Consider the following 27,036-nt stretch of genomic DNA (forward strand, 5'->3'; position numbering starts at 1 on the left):
TGTGGAGCCTGCTTGGGATTCTGTCTGTCTGCTCCCCTGCTCATGTGTATGCTCTCTTTCTCTCAAAATAAGGAAGGAGAGAAGCAGGGAGGAAGAGAAAGAGAGAAAGGGAAGGGAAGGGGTGACATAGGAAGTAAAGAAGAAAGGGGGGGACGGAGGGAAGGAAGGAAAGGGAAGCGGAAGAGAAGGAAGAAGGAAGGAGGGAAGGAAGCACCAAGTCACGAGGGGCGGTGTTTTGCGGTGTGTGTCAGGGGGAGGGATGCCCGGGCCACACCCATGTCGGCGTGTCCCCACGGTCATCGTGCCCTGTTGCGTGTATACGGTGCCCGGGTAGCACATCATCGACGCTACCGGTAGTGGCTCAGTGTTTCACTCTGACGTCAAGTTGCATCCGCGCAGTCGTTCATTCTGCGTCCCATCCCGCTGTCTGCTGGCCCTTTTCCGGGAGCCTGAGGCACGACACTGAACACAACGCGGGGTCTGCTCACAAGACGGGCAGGGGTGCGTGGGGTTGAGTCAAAACAGAGTCAGGCTTTACAGCGACGGTCGTGGTAGCGGGGACCGTGACGGGGCCCCTGGACCCCGAGTCCGCTTGGTGGCCCTCGTCCGCCCGCAGCGGGGCTGGCACGCAGACCTGCCGTCTCCGGGCCTGGGCTGCACCGCGCACGGTGTGGACCCTGAGAGTGCTGGACCCCGTCCCCCTTCCCGCCCCTCCCCTGACCCGTGGTCGTGACCCTGTAGAAACCGCCCTCCACACTCAGGTGGCGCCCTGACCCGCGCCTCCCTCCTAGCTACGACCGCCTGGCCCCCATCTCCGTCGCAAGAAGAACCCTCAGCGCCGCTTTTTCAGTGGAGGACGTTTCCACGCTGCAGAGGTGAGTGAGCGCCACGTTCCACGTGAGGGTACAGTGGTGCCGCCCCTGCCCGCGCAGGACGCCGCACACGACCCAGCAGGTGCCTCCAACCCACGGCCCTGGGGGCCAGTCTGCCTTTCGGGAGGCCCATGTTAGCGGCCCTCGGCCGTGAACGTCGCGTGGGCCTCTCCGTCCTCACCTCCGCTGACCAGACGTGTGTCCGCGCGCTTCCCGTCAGGCTCGGCCCTGGGTCAGCGTGGCCTGGGCGTTCCCGCTGAGGACGCGGCGGCTTGCCTGTCCTGGTCTGTACGTGTTCTAAGCGCCCTCTTTCTCTTCAAAAGTGCCCCGTTTTGCTGTATTATTTTTGTTGGGGTTGGTTTGTTGAAGTGACCTCTCTGCCGCCTTGGGGCTCGAGCCCACGACCCTAAGGTCAAGAGTCGCACGCTCTACTGACTGAGCCAGCCAGGTGCCTCCAAAGGTGTCGCATTTTACAGAAGAGATTTGAACTCAACCCTGTTCTGTAGCCATCGTTTGATACAGAAAGCGTGTATTTGGGGGGCGCCTGGGTGGCTCAGCCGGTTAAGCGTCTGACTCTGGATTTAGGCTCAGGTGATGATCTCACAGTTCATGGGTTCAAGCCCCGTGTTGGGCTCCGCGCTGCCAGTGCGGAGCCCGCTGAGGGCTCTCTCTGTCTCTCTCTCAAAATAAATGAACGGACGTGGAAAAGAACTAGTGTCCGGGGCAAGGAGACTGAGCTGTGGCGCAGGCGCCCTCTGCTGGCCCCCCGGTGTCCTGGGCGCACAGCAGGTGCCCCTGGGTGTTTACTGAAGGAGGTTCCGCATGTTCTGCTGGAGTCCCTGTCAGGCTTCTGCCCCCGACTTTGATGGGATGGGGAAGCCGGCTGTGCTTTACTACCTAATCAGTCCCGGGGACAGTGCCGTCACCAGGAGGCTAACGACTGGGACTCGGGACAGCAGTTCTGCGGTTTCTGACCGGACTTCAGGGGGCTGAGTCGTTAGGGGAGGGGCGGCCCCTGGAGGCCTGCAGGGGCAGGAAGGTTCTGGAAAGACAGCATCCCCGCAAAGCCGGGCCCTGCGCCCGTCCTAGAGACCCCGGTGGAGGCCCCGCGAGACTCCAGGCCAGGTCAGGGCGTGGGCACAGGTGGCTCGAAGGGCCCCCCGCCCCGTGACCCCCCAGGCAGCACTGGTGCCTGGAGCCGGCGGCGGGGGACAGGTGCAGGGGTGCAGGCAGCCGGAGCACGCAGGGTGGGGTCTGCTGGGATGGGGGGAGCGCTCACTGCGCGCATGTGTGCAAGCCCACTATGCAGTGACACACGTGTGCAAGCCCACTACGGATGCACACGTACTGCTCAGTGAGACGGCTGTTCTCATCACATTCCTTTCTCTTTTTTTTAAATTTTTAAAAGTTTTATGTATTTCTTTTGAGAGAGACAGAGACAGTGGGGGGGGGGCAGAGAGAGAGAGAGAGAGAGAGAGAGAGAGAGAGAGAGAATCCCAAGCAGGCTCCACGCTGTCAGCGCACAGCCCGATGCGAGGCTTGAACCCACAAACTGTAACATCATGACCTGAGTCGAGATCAAGAGTCAGACGCTTAACTGACTGAGCTGCCCCGCAGGGCAGCCCCACTTCCGCCCCGAAGCCGCCCGTCCCAGGCCGCTTTGTCTGTGTCCCTGTGCCTGATCCAGTCGTGGGCGGCTTCCCCGGAGGGGCTCAGACCCGTCCCAACACTGGACGACAGAGGCCGCTCCCTCCACCTTCCCCTGCTGGCCGCGTCCCAGCAAGGGTCTGCTGGCTTCTCCCAGTTACGGGGCTGACGCGCCTTTACACGCAGATGGGTGAAGACCAGCGGGGCCGCGCGTGCGTGTGTGTGTGTGTGCACGTGCGTGAGTGTGAGCGTGAGCCAGCCGGGGGCTCTACCTTCATAATTGACCATCCATTCCTGTCCTTCTGTTTACAGACGCCCAGAAAACCTGCTTCCCGGTATTTTCATCGTGGTTTCCACAGTTCTTTATGCACTTCTGGTTACCAAGGCCAGGCGTGTAGATCGTCACGAGCGAGCGAGCGCCGGCTACACTTTCCTGCAGGAAGACGCCCCAGCCGACCACCCGCTCTACGCGGTTGTCGTGGACACTGGCTTCCGGGCCCCTGCCCGCTGTAGCGCCAAGGTGAGCCATGCCACGTGCAGGCTGTGCCTGGTGTGAGCGGCGACGTGGACGCCTGCGTCCCAGCTGCCCGTCGACCCTGTCCCGGGCGGGGGGGGGGTCCTCTCCCGCTCCCCTGCTGTCCCTCCCCTGCCCGTCTGTGCGAGCCCCCCGCTCCTGCCCCTTGTCTGTGGGGAGCAGTCCAGACATGAGCCCGCGGCGGCTAAGGACTGTAGACGGAGTGGGTGTGACAGAGGGGGCGGGCGCACGGGAGCAGAGGGGACCGTTCACAAGACGCTTGGGGACGGAGGCTCTTCTTGTGGGGAAAAGAGCGATATGAAATCTCTGCTGCTCATTATGCCCAGAGGCACCTCCCCACGACTGGAGATTTAAAGCTTAAACAAAATACAGGGGCGCCTGGGCGGCTCAGTGGGTTAAGCGTCGGACTCTTGATCTCTGCTCAGGTCATGATCTCAGCGTGGTGAGTTCAAGCCCCACATTGGGCTCCATGCAGGGTGTGGAGCCTACTTAAGACAAGGTGAACAACGAAACAATATTTAGAAACTTCCTGAAGGATTTAGACACTTCGCAGGCAGGAGGGTTTTAAAAACTGGAAACATGTAAGGAACTTTCTTAAGTGGAAGAGTGACCGGTTCCACGGCCCCAGAATCGGGTGCTCATGTCGGACAGAAGCCACCCAGTGAGAGCGGCAAGCCCGCCGGCCGGTGTGCGTCCGCGGGGCCCCTGGTCCACCCCGTCGCTGTCCCTGCCCCCCAGGCCCCCCATCTCCCGTCTGAGCTGCGGGAGGACCTTGTGGCCGCTGTCCTGCCCCTCCCTCCTGAGACAGACACGTGCCCTGGTGACCCCGAGTTGCCGTCTGGTTTTCCAGATCAGACGTGTCGAAATCCCGCCACCCTGGCAGGTGCTCCTTGGCACTGTTGCCCCTGGCCTTCTGGAAGGTTCTGGGAAGGTTGGGGGCTGGGAGAAGGTGCAGGCCCTCCCCTGGCCATGCCCTGGGGCGTGTCCTGTGTGTTGGTCTCAAACTAGCCCTCCCCCGACCGCACACACGGTGTGTGCTGTGTCGTGTTCTCAAACTCCTACCTTGTGTCTTCGCAGGTTTACATTGTTTTGTGCGGAGAAAACGGAGTTTCTGAACCCAGGGAGCTCTACTGTCCGGAGAAGCCCCTGTTTGAAAGGAACTCCAGACACACCTTCGTCCTGAGGTGAGTGCAGCCCGGCGTGGCCTTAGCATGGCTCCGCGGCAGCAGAAATACCAACCGTCGCTTGTCCGTAAGGAGCGTGTGCACAGACGGGTTTATAACGCCGCTCCCCGTGCCGTGTGAAGTAGGCTGGAGTCCGGGCAAGTCAGGAGGGGGCAGGAGGAGCACTGGGCTTACCCGCTGTGAGGGTCAAACGCCCAGCGCTTCCTATGGCACCAACCGCGCTCGGTGAACTCAGTTCACCCTGATCGGGCAGAGTGAGGCCGTGCAAAGGCCCTGAGGTTGGATGGAGAGGGGTCGTTTATCAGGAGTACAGGCTCCTGATGTTTCCAGAACGTGTGGAAGAACCACACAGTTGCTTCTCCTGGACAATTTCACGTACGATCGGAATTGGTTCCGAGTGCCCTGTGTTCACCAAGAGGAGGTTAACTCCAGACGAGTCCACACCAGACATGCGTGCATTGAGGAGTCTGAGCGGAGGGGGTTCAGGGGCCCACGTGGACAGGCTGCGTGTGTGCCCAGCGCCCAGCACGGCTGGGGGCATCCGCTCGCAGTGGCCGTGGCGGCTGGACGGCCCTGGCCACCCCCCACGTCCCAGCGGGCTCTGGAGGGCGGTCTGTGTGACACTTCCAACGTGCCCCCGGGGTGGGTGTTGGGGCCGGGGCCGCCCAGGCCTGACCAGGCCTGCTGTGTGTGTTCCCAGCACCCCGGCCCGGCTGGGCCCGCTCTGCAGGATCCGCCTGTGGCACGACGGCCGCGGGCCCTGCCCCGCCTGGTACGTGAGCCACGTCATGGTGCAGGAGCTGGGCGCCCGGCCCGCGCCGTGCTGGCTCTTCCCCGCCGAGTGCTGGCTGGCAGCGGACCGGGCCGACGGCCACGTGCAGCGGGAGCTGGCCTGCCTTCGCCGTGGCCCCGGCTTCTGGAAGGTAGGTGCCTGCTGGTCGGCCGGCGGGATGTGGTGCGGGCCCTGCTTCTCCGCAGCGACATTACAGAAGTCACGGCGGCCTGTTGTCTGGGCTGCTAACTAGAGACGTGAGTGCCCTGCATTTCCTGGTCACCAAGATGACCAGGAAACAGTCCAGGTGCGAGCAGGGCTCATGACAAAGGACAGAGTCCCCTAAAACCTCACAGACCAGCTACGAAACTCGCTCTGTGCGTGTCCCCATCTTTCCCTGGCTTTAAGCATGTTCTATGCAGTTGTAGTAATGCTGATGCGATTAGCACTTTCTAGTTTATCTTCAGGATTCTTTTTTTAGGTTGGGGGAGAGAAAGAGACAGAATGAGCAGGGGAGGGGCAGACAGAGGGAGAGAGAGACAGAAAGAATCCCGAGCAGGCTGCACACTGTCAGCACAGAGCTGGACACCGGGCTCGAGCCCAGGAATCATGAGACCATGACCTGAGCGGAAACCAGGAGTCGGGAGCTCAACCACCTGAGCCCCCCAGGCACCCCCTTCAGTGATGATTTTAAAGCAAGTTCATGGATTTTTCTGAAATGGCATTCAGTACTAAGTGTTCCTTGAGTCGAACTGACCCTTGGGAACCCGGTGCACGCGCTCTGCCCCCCACGTAGCGGACATCACTGGGCTCCTGAGGACACCGGGGGGATGCTCGCCCCCAGCCCTCCGTGTGCTCAAAGCCCAGAAAAAATCAACTGTGCCGCCAGGGAGCGTGCTGGGAAAGGCTGTTAGGGTCACCAGGGGAGGGGTGACAGTGCCACCGGGGGAGGGGTTTGTGAAGAAAGGCTGTGGGGAGAAGAGTGTGAAGACACTTGAGGACGACACAGGAGAAGTGGAGGGACAGCCTGTCCCCAAGCCCTCCCGTCCCAGCGCAGGTGGGGTTGTGCACATCCGCGGCGCCAAGCAGATTAGGGTCTGTGGGGCCTGGAGCGCCCACACAGCTCGGCGTCCAGCTGGCGGGCGAGGGGCATCCCCGCTCAGGAAGTTACTGCTCGCCAACCGGGAGCCCCCGCGGCTGGTGCAGACGCCCAGGTCTGCCGCTGACTCTGCCCTGCTCCCTGCTCCAGCTCCTGTACTCCAAGTTCACCGAGTACCTGGAGGACTTCCACGTCTGGGCGTCCGTGTGCAGCCGGCCCTCGCCCAGCCGCCTCCTGCTCACCCCACGCCTCACGGTCACCTTTGCCCTGCTGTGCGCCTACGCGTGTCTCGCCGCCCTGGCCGCTGCCTCCGGGCAGGAGCAGGTGGGACACACTGGATTGTGCTTAGAGTGGCTTCCGATTCCCAGACCCGCAGTGTGACGCCTTCTCAGCGCCACAATCAGCTAAACTCAGAGTCCTAGGGGAGGTTTCAAGCAGGGGACGGAGCCCATGCGCCTTCAGTGTCCCCGAGGTGACGCCGGCCCGGCTGGAGCTGGGGGGGGGGGGGTGTCAGTGGGGCGGTGGCCTCCTGCTGCCACAGAGCAGGACCTCCCCAGCGGGGCGGCCCGGGTTGTCACAGGAAATGCTCCTGGATTCTTTATGGGTGGCAGTTAATTCAAATTTTAAAAATCCTCAGGCCAGAACAACAAAACCATTCTCACGGCCAGGGTTGTCCTTGGAAAGCCAGTGTGCAGCTGCGGCCCGACTGTGCCTCATGTGACAGAGATTGCTTATGAACGAGCACGGGCAGTTAGATCGGAGACCCAGCTCTCCTGTGGGGAACCACAGAATGGCGTTGGGGTGGAGAACCCAGAGGACGACCTTGGGGTGGACAACCCAGAGGACGACCTTGGGTTGGGGAACCCACAGGACGGCCTTGGGGTGGGGAACCCACAGGATGGCCTTGGGGTGGGGAACCCAGAGGACGGCCTTGGGGTGGACAACCCACAGGATGGCCTTGGGGTGGGGAACCCACAGGATGGCCTTGGGGTGGGGAACCCACAGGATGGCCTTGGGGTGGGGAACCCACAGGATGGCCTTGGGGTGGACAACCCACAGGATGGCCTTGGGGTGGGGAGCCCAGCGGACGCCCCTGGGGTATGGGACAAGAGTCAGCTTTGCTTCTGACAACCTCAGGCTGTCCATGGTCCCCGCGGTGTCTGGGAACATGCTGAGGGTCCCGTCCAGCCATGGGTCCACCAGGGAGCACAGAGCTCACTGTACCTGTGATAACAGCAATGGATCAGCAGAGCTTTTATAAAAAGAGTAAGAGGTGTGCGGAATTTGTAAGACGGTGGTAAATGTCATCAGGTAGCATGAAGGGAGCAGCCGTGTCCCCCTGGGACGGGGACGGGCCCACGGTCAGCAAAGCCAAACTTGCCCTCCCCTGGGGTCGACTCGGTGTCTGATGCCTTCTCTGCTCATCGTCGCGCTGCGGACGCGGATGCCTTCCGCTGAGATTGTAGCGAGGCGTGCCCGGCGTGAAGCAGGCTCCCAGCAAACGTGTGTTCAGTCTGCAGAGATGCGTGTATCGGGAAAGCAAAAGGATTCCTTGTGATTTTTCTGTTTTTGTAAAGGTCCGGGATTCAGGGAGCGGGTCTGTGGTTAAGTGTGGGGCACACACTTAACCAAGCACCTTTGCAGCCGGGCCCGGAATCGGGGTGGGGGACGTGTCTGCCGCTGTCTACCGCAGCTCCCGTGGGCTCTCGGCGCCCCCGACGCGGCTGCTGGGTCCTTCCGGACGGGGCTCCTGTGCACCCTGCTGGCGTCTCCCTCGGCTCAGCTCTTGGCGCTGCTCCTGAGGCTCGCCCAGGTACCCAGAGCCCCGCCCCCGCCGCGGCCCCGCCCCCGCCGCGGCCCCGCCCTGAACAGCCACCTGCCCCCTGCAGGAGCCCCGCGGGCCTTCTTCCCCACTGAAGCCCCTCCAGCCCCGGAGGAGGGCGCCCTCGGGGGCCGAGCAGGGTAGGTGAGCGGTGAAAAAGGCCTGAAAGGTGAAAGCGCGGCAAGGCCGGGGTGAGGCCTGAACGGGAGGTGCGGGGGTCCCCAGAGGCCGAGCCGCTTCGGGAGCACAGCGTGCTGCCGGCCTCGCGTCTCCCGCTCCCGCGCGCGCCGCCTTCCGTGGGGACGGTGGGCGTCATCGCGCGTGCGCTAGGAGCCCTCCCAAGGGGCTGTGCGGCCGCCGGGACGCCGCGTGCCGGGGCGCGCCGGTGGGTGCAGGGAGGGACCCCGAGTCCCCGGTGTGACTCTGTAAGCCAGGCCCCACCCCCGCGGCAGGACCCCAGAGGCCCCGAGGCGGCACGAGGCGACCGGGACGGCCACTGCGCTGGCTCCGCCGCCTCGCTCGGCCGTGGCCCGGGGCGGCCGGGGATGGCCGGGCGGTGAGCGGGCCCGTGGGGACGGAGGCCGGCGCTCGGGAGTCCCCGTGGGGGCCGCGCGAGAAGGGCTGTGGCTGTCACACTCGGGGAAGCCGCGCGGGTCCCCGCAGTGACGTGGAAGCTGGCCCTGGGGGCGCGTCCAGGGCCCGAGTCGGCGGGAAGCAGACGCCCTCGTTGGCTCCTGGGCCCCGCGAGGGGTCACGGGACGAGCCGACGCGGCCTGGGACCCAGGGCAGGCCGGAAGGCACTCGAGGTAGCTCGGCCACGTCACGGCGCTGGCCCTGCGGGGACCAGTGTGACCGTACCGCTGGCGCGTGACCCTGGTCTGGGCTGGTGTTTGGGGCGCTGAGGCCCCTTACATTTCGATCTGCGCCCCCTAGCCGAGAGCTCTGTCCCCAGGGTGAGTCGGGGCTGCCGGATCCCCACCCCCACGCGGCCTCTGCACTCCCGCTGGGAGCCCCCAGAGCCCCCGCGCCCTCAGGCCCAGGTCGCCCCTGGAGGGCAGGCGGCACCCCCCAGCCGTCTGTAGATGGGAAGGCGCTGGTCCCGGGGCTGGGCGCCTCCTCCCCAGACCCCCTCCCGGGCCTGAGGCTTGAGGACGTCGGGACCACGTCCGCAGAGGGCTCCCGGGCGGGCTGCAGTGTGGCCCGAGAGCCCTGAATGCGTCCTGACTCTGTCTCTTCCAGCCTAGCGCGTGTCGGCGCGGGGGCCGCGGGAGGGCTGCGGGGACGACGCGGGCGGTCGGGCCCGGAGCTGGAGGCCAGCGAGCTGACCCCGCCAGCGGGCCGCGGGGGGGGAGCGGGCCCCCGGGGACTCGGGCCCGACGACCCTGGACGCTCTGGTCCCACGTGAACCGGCCCCGTCCTGCAGCCCCCGGCTTTGTCCCAGCGTCCTGGCCGTTTCTAGGGTTTCCTTACGGAGGTTTGCTCGCGACTTTCAAAAAGTCAGGAATAGATCTACTTTTTTTTTTGAGTGTGGAGAACTGTGAGGCTTCCAGCGATTTCTGCCACATGCTCAGACCCGACGAGAGTGGAGCGCTGAGCCGGCCGGGGCCCCAGAGCCACACTGCCTTCCGCCCTGAATGTGCCTGGGATCACCCTCTCCAGCCCGCACCCGAGAAGGCCGAGGCCGGGGTCCTGCGGCCTGCGCCTGGGGACCTGCGGTGGGGGTGAGGGGCCCTCGGGTCATGTGCTCGGCTCCAGACAGATGACACGGGAGCCTCTCGAGAGAGGCTGCTCCCATGCGGCCCTTCCCCCTCCTCCCCCTCCTCCTCCTCAATACACATAATGAAAAATATAAATTGTGAGGCAGAAACAGCAGCGGCCTGTAGCCCAGACTGTGGCACAGTTCTGCTGGAGAATCCTGAGTGTGCAAAGCGCTCTGCCCTGAGAACAACCACGTGAGAAAACGAGTCCCCTCTTCACCCAGACTGGAGAAGGTGGTCACTGCCTGCAACCGGCCACCGTGTGGGCCTGGCTGCTCCACATGGAAATGCGAATCCTGCACCACGGTGCGTAGTGCAGAGGTGTGTGTGTATAAAAGGGCTCATGGTCAGGGATGAGCTCACGGAGGCTGGAAGGTCTCATGGACCCATAGCCCACGAGCTGGAGACCCGGGAGCATCAACGCTTCAGCTCCAGTCCAGAGACAGGAAGAAGCAGGTGTTCTGCTCAGAGGCCTCAGGCAGGAGGAATTCTCTCTGCTCCGGAAGGTGGGCCTTTTGTTGTATACAGGCCTTCACCTGATTGGATGAGGCCCACCCACCCTGGGCAGGCACCCAGCTTTACTCAATGGAGCCATTTACTTTATTTATTTTTAAATTTTTAATGTTTATTTTTGAAAGACAGAGCATGATCAGGGGAGGGGCAGAGAGAGGGAGACACAGAATCCGAAGCAGGCTCCAGGCTCCGAGCTGTCAGCACAGAGCCCGGTGCAGGGGTCAAACCCACAAACTGTGAGATCATGACCTGAGCTGAAGTCAGATGCCCAACCAACTGATCTCCCAGGTGCTCCTCAGTGCAGCCATTTAAACGTTCATCTCTCTAGAAATTCCCTTGTGGACTCACCAGGAATAACATTCAACCAGATGTCTGCACACCCGTGGCCCAGTCCAGCCGAGGGAGAATTGGCAGTCGTGCCGGATGGGGGGGAGGGGGGAGGTCTGTTAACACGTGTGCGTCTTCCCTCCCCCCCTTAGTTCCCACCAGCGGGCCTGGACGACCCGCAGCGCTCCAGCGGCCGAGGGCACCACCGCCTTGGTCCGGCTCCGCAGCGTGGGCCATTTGCTGGCTGATGTCCGCGGCCTGTGGCTTCGGGACAGCGTTTCTGGGCTACAGGTGAGCAGTCACGGTTTTCACAGACCCTCGGGTCCTTGGCTGGGAGAGTCTCTTGCTGATAATGAGATTCTTTGCGTCTCTGGGAACGCAGAGCATGAGCCCAGATGTGGCTGCTGCTATTTTCATCCTTGCGTCTCCCTCCCGTGGCCCTGGGGGTGAAGAATCCGCACACAAATCCCAAAGGGCGCCAGGGCCTGGCCAGCCTGCCCTGGGACAGTGGCCCGGCCCCGACAGAGCCCCAGCCGCCACTAGAAGCCACGGGAAGGGGGTCCGGCTGCCAAGCTCCCGAGAAGCTGGGCTCTGAGCCAGGCGTGCTGGCTCAGCGGGGGAGCTTCCCCCCAGGTCGGTGAGGATGCACACATTTCAGGGACTCTGACTCTGCCTGCACGGTGGCCTCTCCATCTGGTTCCCGGGCACCTCAGCCCACAGTTCGGCGTGGCTCCCGTGGCCCAGGAAGAGCGGCAGTAACACCAAGACGCTTTCCCCTCTGCCCTTGACGCTTCCCTTTCTTCAAATGCGTGTGTGGAGTCACATGGTGATGATGGGCAAGTTACTTAAAAGAAAACCTCTGTATGCCTTAGTTTGCTCATCTGTGAAACGGGAATGTTCCCAGTACCCAGTTCATAGGGTTTTAGGAGGAACAAGTGAAGTCCTCCAGGCTCAGGGCTTTGCAGATGCAAAGTTCATTGTCATTATTACCACCCTATCCAGCCCCTGCTCTCTGCGTCTCTGTGCTGGGTTTTCCTTTCTCTCTCTCTTGGGGTTGACGTCTGCTCCGGACAGACAGAGCTCCCTCCATTGGGCAGAAGGACAGGGCGTCCACCGCCGCGGCCCCTTCCCCGCCCACTGCCATGAGGACGCGGACCTTCGGGTCTGGTGTCCTGGGCACAGATAGGCTGGCGCTGACAGCTGCTGTCTCCCCGGGGACAGGTTCACCCCGACACAGTGCGCGCAGTGGCTGCAGGTGCTGACCCTGGCTGTGCTGTGCTGTGTGTTCGTCACCCAGCCACTTCTGGTGAGCGGGGCCCTCCCGTCAGCAGGGGCCTGGGCGTGGGGCCGGGGCTCTGTTCCGGTTACTTGTGAGGACACCTCTCCGTGTCTTGGTTGAGTGTCAGGGGGGAACCTGTTTGTCAGTCCTCGGGCACATCCTAGGGCTGGGGGACCTCTCCAACCCCCTTTGTCACTCGAGGACACGGAGCCTTGGGGTGCAGAGGCTCTAGCCCCATCTTGCGTGGGGACGGGGTGGGCGGGGGTCCCAGGCAGGTGACACTAGCCTGCACCTGCGTCTGCACCCAGGAAGCAGGGACAGCTCTGTGGGTCACAGGGATGGTGACGGGGACCGTGCCTTGTCTGATTTCTCCTTCTAGGTCGGCCTCGTGGCCTTGGGCTTTGCCTGGAGAAGGAGAGATGACCCGTATTTCTTCTCCGAGTCTCTGCGTGCGGCCACCAGGGACCTGGGCTCCGAGGTGGAAGAGCGTGCAAGGTCCCCCAGACCCCGACGTGCAGGTCAGACGGAGGAGGTGAGGCCGCCCTTGGGGCCGTCGTCTGGCCTCGTGGGCCAGTCTGAACTCCCTCTTTGATTCAAACTCGGCTGCGTTTTGGGAGACCCAGGGGTGTGGCTTAGGCGCTCGTGCTTCTTTGCCTGTCCGGACGCGGTGTGTGAGCCCCTGGGGCCCATCTCCTTGCATCTGCCCTAGTCCCACAGAAATCAGCATTGAGAACAGGAGCCTATTGTATGTTTTTTTATTTTTTAAATTATTATTTTTTGAAGAGGAGAGAGGGAGACAGAGAGAGAATCCCAGCCAGGCTCTGAGCTCTCATTGCAGAGCCCGACGCAGGGCTTGAACCCACAAACCCCGAGATCATGACCTGAGCCTAGTTTAAACTATGGAGGCAGATGAGAAATAGAATTCGTGGCCATGACTTTGGAGAACTTCCAAGTTGTCTGTGTCTCTGTGGACCCACAACAAAGTTACGTCTTCCTGCTTCCTCCCTCCTCGCCCCCCCACCCCCTCCTTCCGTCAGTATCTCCCGTCCGGTGCACAGCCTTCTCGGGCGGGGGGACAACAGGTAGGCAGAGGAAGGTCTCCCATGGGGAAGTGCACGGGCCGGTCCCCGGCACGCGACGTGTCCTCCTGCGGAATGACTGGGGACACACCCCAGCCCAGCTCGCTGATAGTCAGACCTCACCCCTACCTTTCCCTCCCAACTGCCGTCCTTCCCCAGGTGACCAGTGAGCTCCTGAGTCTAACTGGCCATTGGCATCACTGTCTGAGTGACGTGTGGGCCCCCTGGTGACAGGGCACGTGCTGCATGTGTGCCCTGCCCTGACCACTCGTACCTCGTTTACACTCGGTGTGTTTCTCCCGCCACCTCGTGCAGCGGGTGCGTCACTGCACCTGCTGTGAGATCAGTCACACGGACACTGGGGGCAGTGACGTCATTAGACTGAGGCCACCTGGGTGGTAACCAGGCTCTGGGCCCCGAGGCTCGGCTGCACACCTGCTGCAGCACCTGGCGGCCCTCAGCACGCGGTTCTGGTTCCTCTCACCTCCTGGGTCCCTTTTCATTCTCCTCCTGTCCCGTGGGCAGCCGCGGCCCCTGTGCACCAGGCCTGCTGCCCTCCTGTGTCTTTGGCCTCGGGTTCGAGTCCGGTCACAGGTGCGGCCGTGATGCCGGGCTGGCAGCTGAGTGACCCCACCCGAGGTGTCCATCGGTGTGTCCTGTCCTCCTTGGGACTCAGGGTGGAGCGTCGGCAGTGAGGGAGGAGCATCCCCGCCCCGGAGCCCCTAATACGCGACCCCACCCCGCCCCGGGGCCCCGCATACGTGACTCCCCTGCCCCGGGGCCGCACATATGTGACCCCCCTCCCCCGCCCCGGGGCCCCGCATACGTGACCTCCCCGCCTCGGGGACCCACATAGGTGACTTCCACCCCGGGGCGCCGCATAGGTGAGCCTCCCACTTCCCAGGACAGGGGGTCTCTGATTTCCTAGGTGTCCTGAGTGCCTGACCCACACCTGTAATCAGACGGTGTAGACAGCCCCCCTGCACAGGGATGCTGTCCCCAGAGCTGGCAGGGACCTGCCCCCTCCCTGGCCCGCTGCCCGCCCGCTTGCTGTGTGTGACCCGTGCACAGCGTCTCTGCCCCCAGCCCGGGTGGCACAAACGCTCCAGACTGTGGGATCCCCTGACCTCACCCGCGGTCCCCGACTCACTGCACTGCTGTCCCCACAGATGGTGGCTGCCCGACAGCGAGCACGCCGCCTGCGCCGGGCACGTCCACCCTCCGCAGCCCAGCTCCGCGTCACCAGGAAGAGGATGAGAAGGGAGAGCCGGACGTGGGTGGCCTTGAGGTGGGTGGCGGCAGGTTGGGGTGGCTCTGCTCCTGCCCCCACGTAGGGGGCGCTGGCGGCCCTGGGCGGGGAGGGCGTGCAGGTGGGACCCAGCCACAAGGGAGGGACACAAAGGGATGGTGGGTCCAGAGAGAGCAGGTCCGCAGCGAGGCTGAGCCCCCTCCGTTCACATGTGCCATGACTGAGAGTCTGGAAGACCCCACACAAAGGAGCAAGGAAACAGGCAGGAGGGAACTTAGGGGACAGGCTGGGAAACCAACATGCAGACCCCAGGGCCCTTCACACACCTGAGAGAAGACTGGCAGGGAAGTAAACTACAAGAGGCCCACGCAGGCGTCAGGCAGAAGAAGTGCAGCGGCCCCAAGGAGGACTCAGAAACACGTGCCCTGTTCCCGAGCAGGACAGGGTCCCGTCTTCCAGAGTTCCATCCAAAACCAGCGTAGACTGTGACACGGTCCCGGTCAAGGGCCAGCAGACCTTCCTTCTTTTCCTCCTCCCCCAACTCTCCCCCACTGGTTCTGGCCCGCGATCAAGTCACTTTGGAAGAAGGAACATGGAGAGCCAGCCACGAACACCCCAGAAGGCAGGGCGGGCGGCTGGGGCTCACTCTGCTGGACGCGACAGTAGGGCTGTAGCCCCCAAAGAGGCTGGCTCTGGGCACACGAGGAAGGGACGGCCCCATGGGAGGGACCAGGAAACCCAGAGATTGGCCCAAACACAGTGCCACACAGCGAGGCAAGCGTGTGACGAAGGCGCCGTCTCCGGTTTTTGGGGAAATGAGGGAGATTTAACAAGCAGGAACTGAAGGGTCGTGAGGGAAGTGTAAAAAAAACCAAAACAAACAAACCTGGATGTTTTTGTCATAACACATGCAAATTCCAAGTGGATAAAGATGTAAATGTGAAAACCAAAGCATCCAATCCCAGGAGAAAGCGTGTGTCAGTTTCTCCATGACCTGTGGGTGAGGAAAAGCTCCCTGCGACTTGAAATGCAGAAACAGAAGAGAAGACAAACCTGGGGACACCAGACTCGAAAAAGAGACACCTTGTGTGGCATAAGATGTCATTCGTGGAGTAAAAAGACAGGGACCAACTGGGAAGAATATTTGTAGCAGACAAAGGCTCAACTGTAACGTATGAAGAGGCTCCAAAAAATGGAGAAAAGACCAACTCTTTAGAACAAGACTGGGCTCAGGAAGGCAGGCGAGGAGAGCGCTTCCGCTCCTAATGAGAGAACCACAGATCAAAGCACAGAAATCTGCAGCGGTTGGTGGGTGAGCCGACGGAGAGGAGACGCCATGACAGAGCACAGACGTGATTGCATAATGGGGCCCCCGGGGGACCTGGGAAGACCGCGCCGTCACGGATGCGTTTGCCTCTGCGCAGCAGCCCTGCTCCAGGAGCGCCTCCAGGACACGACCCGGGCACCAGCGGGGCCGTGCGGGAACTTTGTAATAGCCTGAAAATAGCCCCGCTGTCTTGGGGGAGGCTAGGTCGCCTGGAGCACGGGGACCTTCCGCACAGACGGGAGACGCCTCTCTGTTACAGGAGAAGCAGCACTCGGCCAAGGTGGCCAGGAATCAAATTTCTGTGCATCTGTTTGTCCTCACTAAAACGAGGAGTAGATAACCCCTGCCGCTTCGGGAAGTCGTCACTTAGGGGACAGAGAAGGAATATGGCCTTCAGAAATGTGCTTTAAGATGAAAACATCTGACCTTACAAGCCTGGTCCCTGACGACAGAGAGAACCTGGAAAGAAGGTCGTCCATCCGTTTCCACAGCTGTGTTTCTCGTTAGTGCTGCGTTTTTGTGTTCATTCTGATTGTTGGTTCATGTGGGATGACGCACATGGGGGACTCTTTGACTTCCGATTTCTGCCATTCTTGTACCCTCGAAGGTGGGATTCTCAGTGTGGGAGGAAGGAGGTACAGACTTGAGTCCAAAGAAGTTAAAGCCCTAAAGCCCTGAATCTGAATCAAAAGTGACTGGAAGTATGTTGGGGCACCTGGGTGGCTCAGTTGGTTAACCCGTCCGACTTGGGCTCAGGTCATTCCATCAAAAAGAAAACGGTATCGTTGGGTTTCATGATTTCAGGTCCGTGACTGATAATGTGTAAGATGAACCTGGAACATTTGGCGAGAAAGGAAACAAGTAATGAGTGGACACAGAAGCCAGTGTGAAGGGGCTCACGTGGGCCAAAGATGGGTAATTTGACACGAAATGAGGAATCACGGTAACAATGGATTGAAGCTCATCAGCTCATTATAGAGCCTTGAGGTCACCGGGACACCAGACATGTCACTGAACGGTGTCAGCAGATAGCTGGGAACCAGCCTTCAAGAAGCTGGTAATGATCAGTCCCGTCTTCCCAGACAAACTGCCCCTGGGAAATCACGTCACAGGGGAGGGCCTGTTTCTCTCTACAGAGGTATTCCAGCTGCCGCATGAAGACAAGATGATAGAATGGACCATTCCGGCAGCCTTTAACGAATTAACAAGTCTAAGCATCAGTCATCAACTAAGGCCAACATGAAAACAGGGAGAGGAAGAACCGATGTTACATGTCTCCTGGTGGAAAACACCGCACCTGGGGGCACCTACCCCAACCAGCCTGGCCCTGGTCCTGTCACGGTTTGGGCTAGTCTGCAGCTGACCGGAGAGCACACACGTGGTCCCCGGGACGTAGGACAGAGTGAGAGGGGAGTGGCGACAGAGCCATTCTCCTCCATCCAAATAGGGACGGGGGTGACACCTGTGGGGGTAAAAGAGACAGAAGCAGGAGACCATGATGGAACCCACTGTATCAACAGACCAAGTCAGAAAAACTATCTGATCATCTCAATAGATGCAGAAGAAACCGTTTGACACAATTCGACATTATTCGTGGCGGGAAAGAAGTCTCTGTAACTGAGATTCTGTAAAACGATAAAGGGGATCTGTGAAAACCCTGTGCCTAACCTCGCACTTAGAGGTGCAACAGTGCATGCTCTTTTAAAAACATGTTTTAATTTTTTTTATTTTTATTAGAGAGAGAGAGCAAGCAGCGGAGGGGCAGAGAGGGAAGGATACAAAATCCTAAGTAGGCTCCGCGCTGTCAGCACAGAGCCCAAAATGGGGCTCATACGCAAGAACTGCAGGATCTTGAACCAAAGTCGAGAGTCAGACGCTTAACCGACTGAGTCACCCAGGTGCCCCAGTGTGTGCTTTTAAGAATCAGAAACAAGGCAAGGATGTCCCCACTTCTCTCCCTGATTAAACCTCCTATTGGAAGGCATAGCCCACGCATTGGGAAGAAGACATACATGGTTATTGGTTTGAAATGAAGAAATAACACAGCCTCTTGCCAGAAGACATGACTAGTCTGTGCAGAAAACCTCGAATATTCTGTGAAAGAGGCTCCTAGAACTCCTACATGAATTTAGAGAAGTTGCAGGAGAAACGTCAACCTGAAGTCAGTTCTGTTCCCATTTGCCAGCAGGGAACAGCTGAAATAGAAAACGGACAAAGGAATAGCATCTACAGGAGCACGGCAGAAATGAGGCTTTTAGCTATCAATCCAAGAAAACGTGCAGATTTGTATGCTGAAAACCACAGAACACGAGTGAAAGAAGTCCCAGAGGATGTAAAGACGTGGAGAGACCTACTTTGTCTGTCGGCTGAGATGCTCGTGGGTAGGTGCGAGTTCTTCCCAGCTGGGTCCATAGACCCTGTGTGTACTCCCAGCCAGCATCCCACAAGCTTTGTTATACATCTTAACGAGCTGATTCTAAAACTTCTATGGAAAGCAGAAGCATTCGAGTAACCAGAAGAACTCGGGAAAAGATTAAACAAAGCCGGGGGACTGACTTTAGGACATACTATAAAGCCTTGGTAACCAAGACCCCGTGGAACTGGTGATAGAGGACAGACCCGTAGATGAGGGACAGATGGACAGACTGACACAAATACACTCAGTTGATTTTTTGACGGGGCACGGAGGTCTGTTTCTTTGGAGAAAGTGTAGCCTTTTTGAAAATGGTACCAGGAGGAAAGCCTGGGTCGCTCCCAGTCGGTCAAGGGGCCAATTTTTGAGCTCAGCTCAGGTCTTGAATAGCAGAGCAGTGAGTTCAAGCTCCGTGCTGGGCATGAAGCCTACTTTTAAAACAAAAACAACAGCCCCAGTGCTGGGAACATTGGATGTCCATGTGTGAAAAAAAATGAACCTCCACACACACTTCAGCTTACACAGAATTCACCCAGGGGTGTAAAAGCTCCGTTCCACGAAAAGCACGTTGTGGGCTCTGTGCTCACGGGGTCTGTGCGGAGGCCACTTTTAAACTGTTTCTTACAGAGACGCCTGCGTGTACACCCTCCTGCTGCTCCCGCACTGGTGTCTACTGTGTGGGAAGGGCTCCCGGGACGAAGGTGCCCTCCATCAAGCTATCCGGAACGAGTTTACAAGGTAGGGTGTTTGCTCAGACTTCTCTGGGCCCAGGGCCGCTGTACACGGAGATGTCGTGGCCGCCATCTCCAAAGGAGGCACCGGAGCCCAGGGTCCCATGGTGAGGGTCACTTTACTGTTGTTGTTTTTTTCTTATGCATTCTTTTAAATGTTTACTTATGAGAGAGAGAGAAAGAGAGATACAGAGCATGAGTGGGGGCAGGGCAGAGAGAGAGAGAGGGAGACACAGAATCTGAAGTGGGCTCCAGGCTCCGAGCTGTCAGCACAGAGCCCGACGCAGGGCTCAAACCCATGAACCGTGAGATCATGACCTGAGCCGAAGTTTGACGCTTAACCGACTGAACCACCCAGGTGCCCCAAACTCTGTTATTTTGAACAAAAGTCTGTCTGTCTGTCTGCTATTACAGATGATCATCAGAGAAGCAAGGGATCCTCTAGACCATCCAATCCTCTCTCTTGGGACACTACTTTTGCAAAACTGAGGCCCAGAGAGGGTCTTTCACCACTTATCCCTTGTGTGAGATCTGGAGAAAGTTGTCAGGCTGACTCGGACGCTGTTCTCCCCGCTGTTGACAGGAGGCCTCTTTTTGGCCAACTTTGGGCACATCTTTAGCATCTCAGTTGGATTAATAGTGAAACGGTATTTTGAGGCACCATAAGGTCTGGTGCCAAGATGCTAAGACAGGTTGTTGAGGTTGCTTGTTTTTGTGAGGACCACCTGAGTTTTTCGACCAAAGGCTGCTGTGATTCACGACCAATGGCCACAATTTCAAGCAGCAGTAAAACCCTCACGTTATCTAGCACTTCTCAGGTGCTCACTTGTGTCTTCCCACGGTTACTATGCATGTCCACTGTAGGTGAACACGGAAGAATGGGAAACTAGAAAGCAGCAAATGTTCAGTAGGAAAGAGCACTACCACCCAGAGGCAACCACACTGGAATTTGTTGTGCCGTAATTTTCTCCATGTTTCGGTGTTTCTGAAATTGGGACATGACCATGTCAATATGGACACTTCGTGTGCCCGTCCCTGGGTTTTTTTTGTTTGTTTGTTTGACAGTTGTTATTAAGCAACTTTATTCTCTCCTGCCAAAAATATTCAGTCTGATAGTTCTTCTCAAAGGAGTTTGGCTTTGATTTCTGAAGTGCGTGACGCAACTCCTATTGATTCTTTACTATGGTCTAGGAGGCTGAAAGAAAGCACTGCGTTCCAGGCTCTACTTTCTCTTCCTCTGGAGAATATTTTAAAACACATTCCTGGATTTTTTTTTCTATGAATCTGTTGCCTTTGACTAATTCAACTTGATGGACTTTATTTTTGTTGGTGTCCGGGAGGCAGAGGTGGGTGGCTGGCAAATCCATTTAACTTATCTATTACTTAAGGGCGTATTTGCTTTTATCTTCTGTGAGAGAGGTGGTGATCGATTCCCACCCAGATGATGGCTAACAAATGCACATTTAGGGCCCACTCGTATTGGGAGCAGGATGTCCAAGTTCATGTGTCTGGACTCTGTACTGAACACAGGAGCGCAGCTGCTTACTGGCGATTGTTCTAACAGTGCAACTGCCCCCCTCTGCAGCTACTGCTCTTATTTCCATTAATGACCATCTTCTCAACTTTCTGCCCACTTGCACGCACACACTTCTTATTCCAGCAGGAGGCGCTGTGTGCAAAGCAAAGTGACCATTTGATGGTTCTTTCTGGAAAAGATGAAATCCTGAGATATTTCTGGCTTAGAAATATCTAATAAATGGCTTAGACCATTTATTTTTGATCTCGTATTTCATAAGTCAGCATTACTTGACATACTTCTCATACAAGAAGTACTTCTTGGTCCCCATGTCAGAAACATTGCAGCTGAGATAATAGTTGTATGATGTCTCACACGTAGAACAATGGATATGCTTGGATTCGTGGCTCAGATGCTGGCCCCGTGGTCTGTGTGGACCTGTGTGTCCCACTGTGATGTCAAACCTCAGTACTGATGGACGTGTGGGCCACCAGGCAGGGGAGGGGTGTTGCTGTGTCCTGGCTCGCACTGGGATGCTCAAGGGAGACCCGCCCCCAGTACCTAATCCTGAAACCTCAACAGCTCCTTAGGTCTCAGCGTTTGCCAGCATCCAGGAAGAGCCAACTAAGTCTAATTCAGGGACCCAGCTTTGTTTGCTTAGCACGTGACTCAGGCAAGTCCTTTGACCCAGAGCCCGCATGTCCCATCCGCACGGCAAGGCAGCTGGACGACTGATTTCTTCTGCTGTAGCAAAACCAGGATCATGAAATTGGATTCCTCCATATTTAGGTTGTATGTGAAGTCTTTCTGGACTCTATCAAGTCTCCATGAAAGTCCCAAGCTAGATAGAAGCAAACCACCCAATAAAGCACCAGGACGTGAACCAGTCATGCCCCCCTAAGAGCCATCAGGGGGATGTAGCTGCCGACTTTATCTTGGCCACGTTTAGCCCGCTCTGTGGGCCTGTTTGCTTCGGCGGCTCTGCCTGATACAGAGCGAGAACATCCTCGGACTGTTTGGCTCACGCCCTGCTCTCTGCACTGTGTCCCTGCATGACTGGAGTCTCTGTGGCTTCCTAACTTCTCATGGCTTTCCCACGCATGACCTCCCCGGAGAAGTGGCCCCCCTTCTCGTGGAGGGAGACCCGGACATGGTGAGACATGAGTCCGTTGCCGTTGCCCTGGGTGTTAGCTGTGGGGGTGCTACCCGCCCACCATCCCTGCCTTGGCTCCGGGTCCTTCCTGTGAAGCCACACGTAAGGACGTGTTTAGAGGCAGGGAGAAGTATCTCGTCCTCCTCTAGAGAAATGTCATGTTTCCTTCTCCCTGCGGCCGTAGCTCACAGCCACGTCTGCTCCTCGTGGGGCTGCGTACAGCTCGGGCCGAGCGCGTGGCCTCACTGCTTTGTCTAAGCGAGCGGAAATGATCCGCATCTTCAGCTCAGATCCTGCTGCGCCTCACGTCGGTTCCTTGCTGGAAAAGTGGAACAGAAGTCTGACAAGAGTCATAAAAATCAATGGGAAAGAAACCAGACCCACATTCGATGAGGCCCTACTGTGTGTCGTCCTGCCCCCGTCTGTGCCTGCGTCCTGACCGCTCAGGCCGTCTGGGCAGGCTCCACGGCCGATCTGGGGCTTTGTCGGGGAAGAAGGGGCGAGGCCGTCCAGCAGGCAGAGGTGTGGAGGGAGGAAGGGCTGTATCTCTAGCTGGGGTCCCAGCTCCCCACTCGTCTGCCCCCTCCCGGTGCTCGCTCGGCACTGGCCACACCACCCCCCACGCCCTTCCTCGACCTCGCAGGCCCGTCCCCGTGCAGGCCTGCTGTCCCCGCCTGGATGGCCCTCCCTCCCGCATCCCTGCAGCTCACTCCTCTCGTTGCCTTGGGTCTGCTCCTTAGCTTTCTCTCCTGAGTGTGGACCCCCAGACACAGCCTCCGTTTTGCCTATTTATCTGATTTGTTGTTTGCTTCCCCACAAGAGGGCTGGGGTGCTCTCTCTCCCCCTGTGCCCGGGAGAGCGCCCAGCACACGGTGGTGTCCGTGGCGTGAACAGTGAGCGGAGGGGCGGGTGGCTTCACCCCTGTGCCCCTTCCCCTGCTGCGGGGGGCCGGGCATCGTCCAGAGCCACCCTGCACTGCCTGCTGCGGGCGGCTTCGCTTTCACTTCTGCGGGCGCTGAGAAGGTACATGACAGAAAAGCCGCTTTTCTCTTCTGCCCTCGTGCGCAGGAACGCCAGGAGCTCCCCCGGCGGCCTGACGGGCGTGGGGGCCTGGTGGGGCTGGAGTCTGACCACGCTGCTGGACGGCCTGCACGGGCGAGGCGCCCCCACAGCCGGCCTGCCGGGCGCTCAGGTGGGCTTCCGTCCATCCGCCCTTCACGCGGGGTCGTTGAGGGAACGTGTGTCCCATGCCTGGCCTGCAGCACTGCACGCTCACGAGTGGCCGCTAGCTTGCGGGCCAGCGGCTCCTGGCTTGGACAGGGGGTGCATCTCCTTGCTTCCCGGTCCCCCACAACTCTGCTCCACCCCAGCGCACAGCCTGGGCTGCTCCTGACACAGGGCACGGCAGCCCCACAGGATCTGTGGCCGGCAGGTCAGAAGGCGAGGCCTGCGTGTTAAATGCTGTGACATGGGACACATGGCACCGCAGGGGGTGGGCGGACATCCAGGAAGCTTCCAGAGAGAGGCAGGGCTTTCCCCAAATCCTGAAGGAACAATTACCAATGAATATGCATTTTATACAATAACTCTGTTCCTTATTTATCTTTTATGTTGTAGCTTTCTTTTATAAATTTTTTTAACGTTTATTTTGAGAGAGACAGAACACAAGCAGGGGAGGGGCAGAGAGAGAGGGAGACACAGAATCGGAAGCAGGCTCCAGGCTCTGAGCTGGCAGTCAGCACAGAGCCCGACGCGTGGCTCGAACCCATGAACCGTGAGATCATGACCTGAGCCGAAGTCGACTCTTAACCGACTGAGCCCCCAGGTGCCCCTATGTTCTACTTTCCTTTAAGAAAATAAAATGACTCTGTCCTGCATTCCTCAAACAGCACAGAGGTGACGCTTGAACAGCAAGGGTTAGAGGTGCTGACCCCCACGCAGTTGACATTCCGCATATAGCTTCTGACGCCCTCCGGCTTAACTAGCAGCTGACCGTTGACCTTGTGCCTTACCAATGGCGTAAACAGTCAGTGAATGCAGAATTCCGTACGTTACGTGGACTCTACGCTGCGTCCTCACAAGTAAGCTGGAGAGAGAAAAGCTCGTTGAGAACGCACTAAGGGAGAGGAAATACTCGGACGGTCTGCTTGGATTCATCTGAGGAAACGCGCGGGTCTGTGGGTCCGTGCAGCGCAGACCCAGCTGTCCCAGGGTTGGCTGGATTCCCAATTCCACTTTTGTCGCATTCTGTGCTGCCGTGGGGGTGACATGGGGGACACTTTGGAAAAAGACGAAAGGCAGGGGCGCCTGAGGGGCATAGTCATTGAGCCTCTGACTCGTGATCCAGGTTCAGGTCATCGGGGTTCGGGAGTTCAAGCCCCGCATGGGGGTCTGCAGTGATGGTGCAAAGCCTGCTTGGGAGTCTCTCTCTCTCAAGATAAATTAATTTTTTAAAAATTGTAAAAAAGACAAAAAGTGACCATTCAGATTTGGTGCGAAGGCCGTGAGGAGGCCGAGTCTTCCAGAGAACGTCGGTCAGATCCGTCCTGAAGGGTAACCAGTCGCTGGCGATTCCAGAACACAGCATCCCGTGTGTCCCAGGCTCACCGTCTGTCCAGGCGTCTCTGTAGTTGTTGTTGTCGTTGTTTTATTTTATTTCTTTATGTTTAAAGTTTTACCGGAATCCCAGTCAGCTGCCCAACGGGGTATTAACCGTGTCCAGAGCAGCAGGCATCTCCATGTTTATTCTCCCTCCAGCCCGGAGCGCTCGGCGGGACGTGCCACCTCCTGGGCACTCTGCTCATCCAACAGCGGAGAGCTTCACCTGACAGCGAGTGCGAGGTGAGCTGCTCTCCGTGTGGTCCTCTCTCGGCATGAGCATGTGTGCATGGGCGTGAGCGTGCGTGAGCGTGTGTGTGTTTTCTCCTGAGGCTCCCTGTTTGTGTACGGATGGAAGGATTGATGGATTCATGTATGTATGTTTTTCTATGTGTGCATATGTGCACGTATGACTTCTCTGTGCATACATGTGTGTGTGCATGACTTAGCTGTGCACGTGTATGCATGTGTGACTTAGCTGTGTGTGTGTGCATGTATGACTTATCTGTGTGTGCGCATATGACTTAACTGCGTGTGTGCATGTAGGGATTTGTATATGGATTCATGGACTTACGGGCATAGAGTTAACATGTCACATCACGTTGGTCTCAGGGGTACAGTACACTGGACACAGCAATTCTGTGCGTCACCCGGTGCTTATCCTAAGTGCACCCTTAACCCCCATCACCTGTTTCCCCCATCTCCCCTCCGGTGCCCACCAGTTCATTCTCTGTAAAATACTCTGGGTTCGGAAGTGGGGGAGATGGTGGGGCAGGAAGGCCGCGGGATGTGAGAACCCTCGCTGGGAGGCTGGCTGTGGTGTGAGATGGCCAGCGGCCGGGGTCGGGGACAGCCGTGGGTGCGGCTGCCCTTGCTTCCCTTGCCAAACCTTTCCCGCGCCAGCTGCCCGCCCCAGCACGCTGGGCGAAAGCAGGACATCTCCAAAATACCACAAACGGTATTCTCTCATTTCCTAGTGGTAGGGGGTGCTTGAAGGTGGGCCCCTCACCCAAATCCTGTGAGGACGGAGCCCTCCTGACGTCCAAGCCGCGACAGGTGTATGGCCTTCACGTGGCGGGCTCCACTGGAGCCCAGGGGTGACGGGGCTTTGAGGGAGTGGGGCCCGTGTGTCAGAGCAGGCGTGCCGCCATGTGGCCAGGCTCACACAGCCCAGGCCGCGGGCCCGACTGAAACATGCATCTGATTCTTCCTCCACCTGTTTCTCCTACAGCCTCCCAGCCCACTCTCTGTGCTCCCCGAAGACTCTCCTGCACGTGGGCCCCAAGGGGGAGCCCCCAGCAACCGCTCCGGGACAGATCCAGGCATCCAGGCTGTGGCCCTGCATGGTCCCGGGGGCTGTGGGGCAGGGGAGCGCCGGGAGCTCAGCCTGGGCCGCACCAGGTCAGTGGGACTCGGAGGTCAGCGCCGTGAAGGCTTCTTGCCTGCCCAGCGCTCTGTGCGGCGGCCGGGTGCCAGGGGCCACCCTGCCCAGGGCAGGGGAAGCTGCCTTCTCACTGGGAAATGACGGGAGCCAGGCCCTGGCCATGAGGCCTTGCAGGCTGTAGTGTCTGAGCACAAGAGGAACAGGTCACGCGTTCCCCCAGAATTTGCCAGAAGGCTGGAGGTCGGGGGACCGAATGGACATATGTCCTCACTGGCTTTGTGCTGGGCAGACTGCTCACTCGGCGTCAAGGGACCTCATGGGGCCTCACTGGGCCTCGGGGGCCGTCCTGGGCCTCACCCAGCTCCGTGAAGGAGGGCGGCCCCACCTCGGTCCCGCGTTGGGCAGGTGGGCACCCGAGGTGTAGCCGTCGTCCGTAGCGGTGGCCTGACCCCGCCTCCCCGGCAGCCCACATTGACACATTGCCTTTGAGTGATACCAGCAACACAGGAGGGAAATTACACCGTTGTCACCACACACACAAATGGGCCAAAGGGGGCGTCTTCCCAGCACAGGGTACGCCCGCAGCAGGAAAAGAGGAATGAAGGTTCTAGAGGCCTTGCCGCGAGAGGGGGCCGCCTCTCCCCGAGCTGTGCCCCTGCCTCAGGGTCCCGGGCGAGGAGTCGGGGACACACAGAAGTCTGTCCATCCAGCCCCAGGATCCCGGGGGGCCTCAGGGACCCGGAGCGAGCGGCCTGGGGTGGCGGCCCGGCTCGTCCCGACCTTCACTGCTTTGCAGGCAGGCGGCCCACGCGGCCCTGAGCAGCCTCAGGGCCAGCAGGTGGATCGACGGCAGAACCAGAACCGTGTCCGTGCACTTCGCGCTCTATAACCCTCCGACCCGACTCCTGTCTGGCGTGTCCCTGCGCGCCGAGCTGCTCCCTGCGGGGGGCCTGGCCCTCTCCCCGCAGGTGGAGTCCGTGGCCGTCTTCCACGGCGACGAGGCCCGGTGGTACCGCCACACGCTCCCCGAGGTGGGTCCGCCCGCGCCTGCTGTGGGGTCCCCCGACAAGGCCCCCACATCCCCGCAGACCCGCAGTGCCGCCCACTGTGACACAGAGCCAGGCAGGGGATGGTCGGCACCCAGTCCCGGCCCCCTCTCTGCTCTGCGGTGACCACCGGCATCACTGCTCTGCGGAGGCAGGGGAGCGTCCCTGAAAGGGCTCTTTTGGCTTAGAGGTGTCACCTGGAAGGGTCCCCAGGGGCTCGGCGAGGCTGACCTGCCCTGGGACACGTTTCTTTGAGACCCTTACTGAGCATCCTGTCCCTTGCTCTGAGCAAAAGCTCTGCTCGGCCAAGGAGCCGACAGGAACATGCGTCTGACGCACATGTGGAAGGTCGTTCCTGGGGCTGCATGAGGCCGGGCCCCGGGGACCCTGCTGCGCGCTGCTCCCGCCACAGGGTCTGCGTGCACGGGGCCACCGTGGCCTCCCCTGCGTCCCTAACTAGCTCCCGCGTGGGGGCCGCGGGATGGGCGGTTCTGCGGGAAGGGTGCCAACAGCTCCCGGTGCCCGCGGGGCCCAGCGGGGGGCGCAGGCCTGCGAACACGGCGGGTGGTGTCTCTGACCGGTGCCCCTCCCGCAGCTGGCCTTCCTGCTGCTCAGCCTGACCGGCCTCTGCCTGCTCGTGTCCGGCTCGGCAGCGACGGGCGTCCGCAGCTACTGGTGCAGCCCGGGGCGCTGGCTGGAGGTAGGTCTCCTGCCCTCGTCCTGCAGGAGAGCG

The 27,036-nt window shown here is 59.5% G+C and overlaps 1 protein-coding gene across 1 annotated transcript in view; it reads left to right on the forward strand.

Annotated features, from left to right (window-relative positions):
• The window catches only part of PKD1L1 (polycystin 1 like 1, transient receptor potential channel interacting), a 114,810-nt gene that overhangs the window by 81,590 nt on the left and 6,184 nt on the right, over positions 1–27,036 (forward strand). Inside the window, 17 exon segments of the mRNA XM_039235665.1 lie at positions 792–875; positions 2,832–3,039; positions 4,132–4,238; positions 4,939–5,161; positions 6,260–6,433; positions 7,803–7,922; positions 7,999–8,071; positions 10,681–10,819; positions 11,750–11,834; positions 12,187–12,339; positions 14,056–14,174; positions 18,503–18,613; positions 22,344–22,467; positions 24,033–24,116; positions 25,105–25,278; positions 26,058–26,288; positions 26,899–27,003. Of these exon segments, the coding sequence (XP_039091596.1) occupies positions 792–875; positions 2,832–3,039; positions 4,132–4,238; positions 4,939–5,161; positions 6,260–6,433; positions 7,803–7,922; positions 7,999–8,071; positions 10,681–10,819; positions 11,750–11,834; positions 12,187–12,339; positions 14,056–14,174; positions 18,503–18,613; positions 22,344–22,467; positions 24,033–24,116; positions 25,105–25,278; positions 26,058–26,288; positions 26,899–27,003 (2,314 nt within the window).

The sequence above is a fragment of the Hyaena hyaena genome, unplaced genomic scaffold, assembly GCF_003009895.1.
Source record: "Hyaena hyaena isolate Hyena2069 unplaced genomic scaffold, ASM300989v1 scaffold_101, whole genome shotgun sequence".
In the NCBI taxonomy this organism is placed as follows: Eukaryota; Metazoa; Chordata; class Mammalia; order Carnivora; family Hyaenidae; genus Hyaena; species Hyaena hyaena.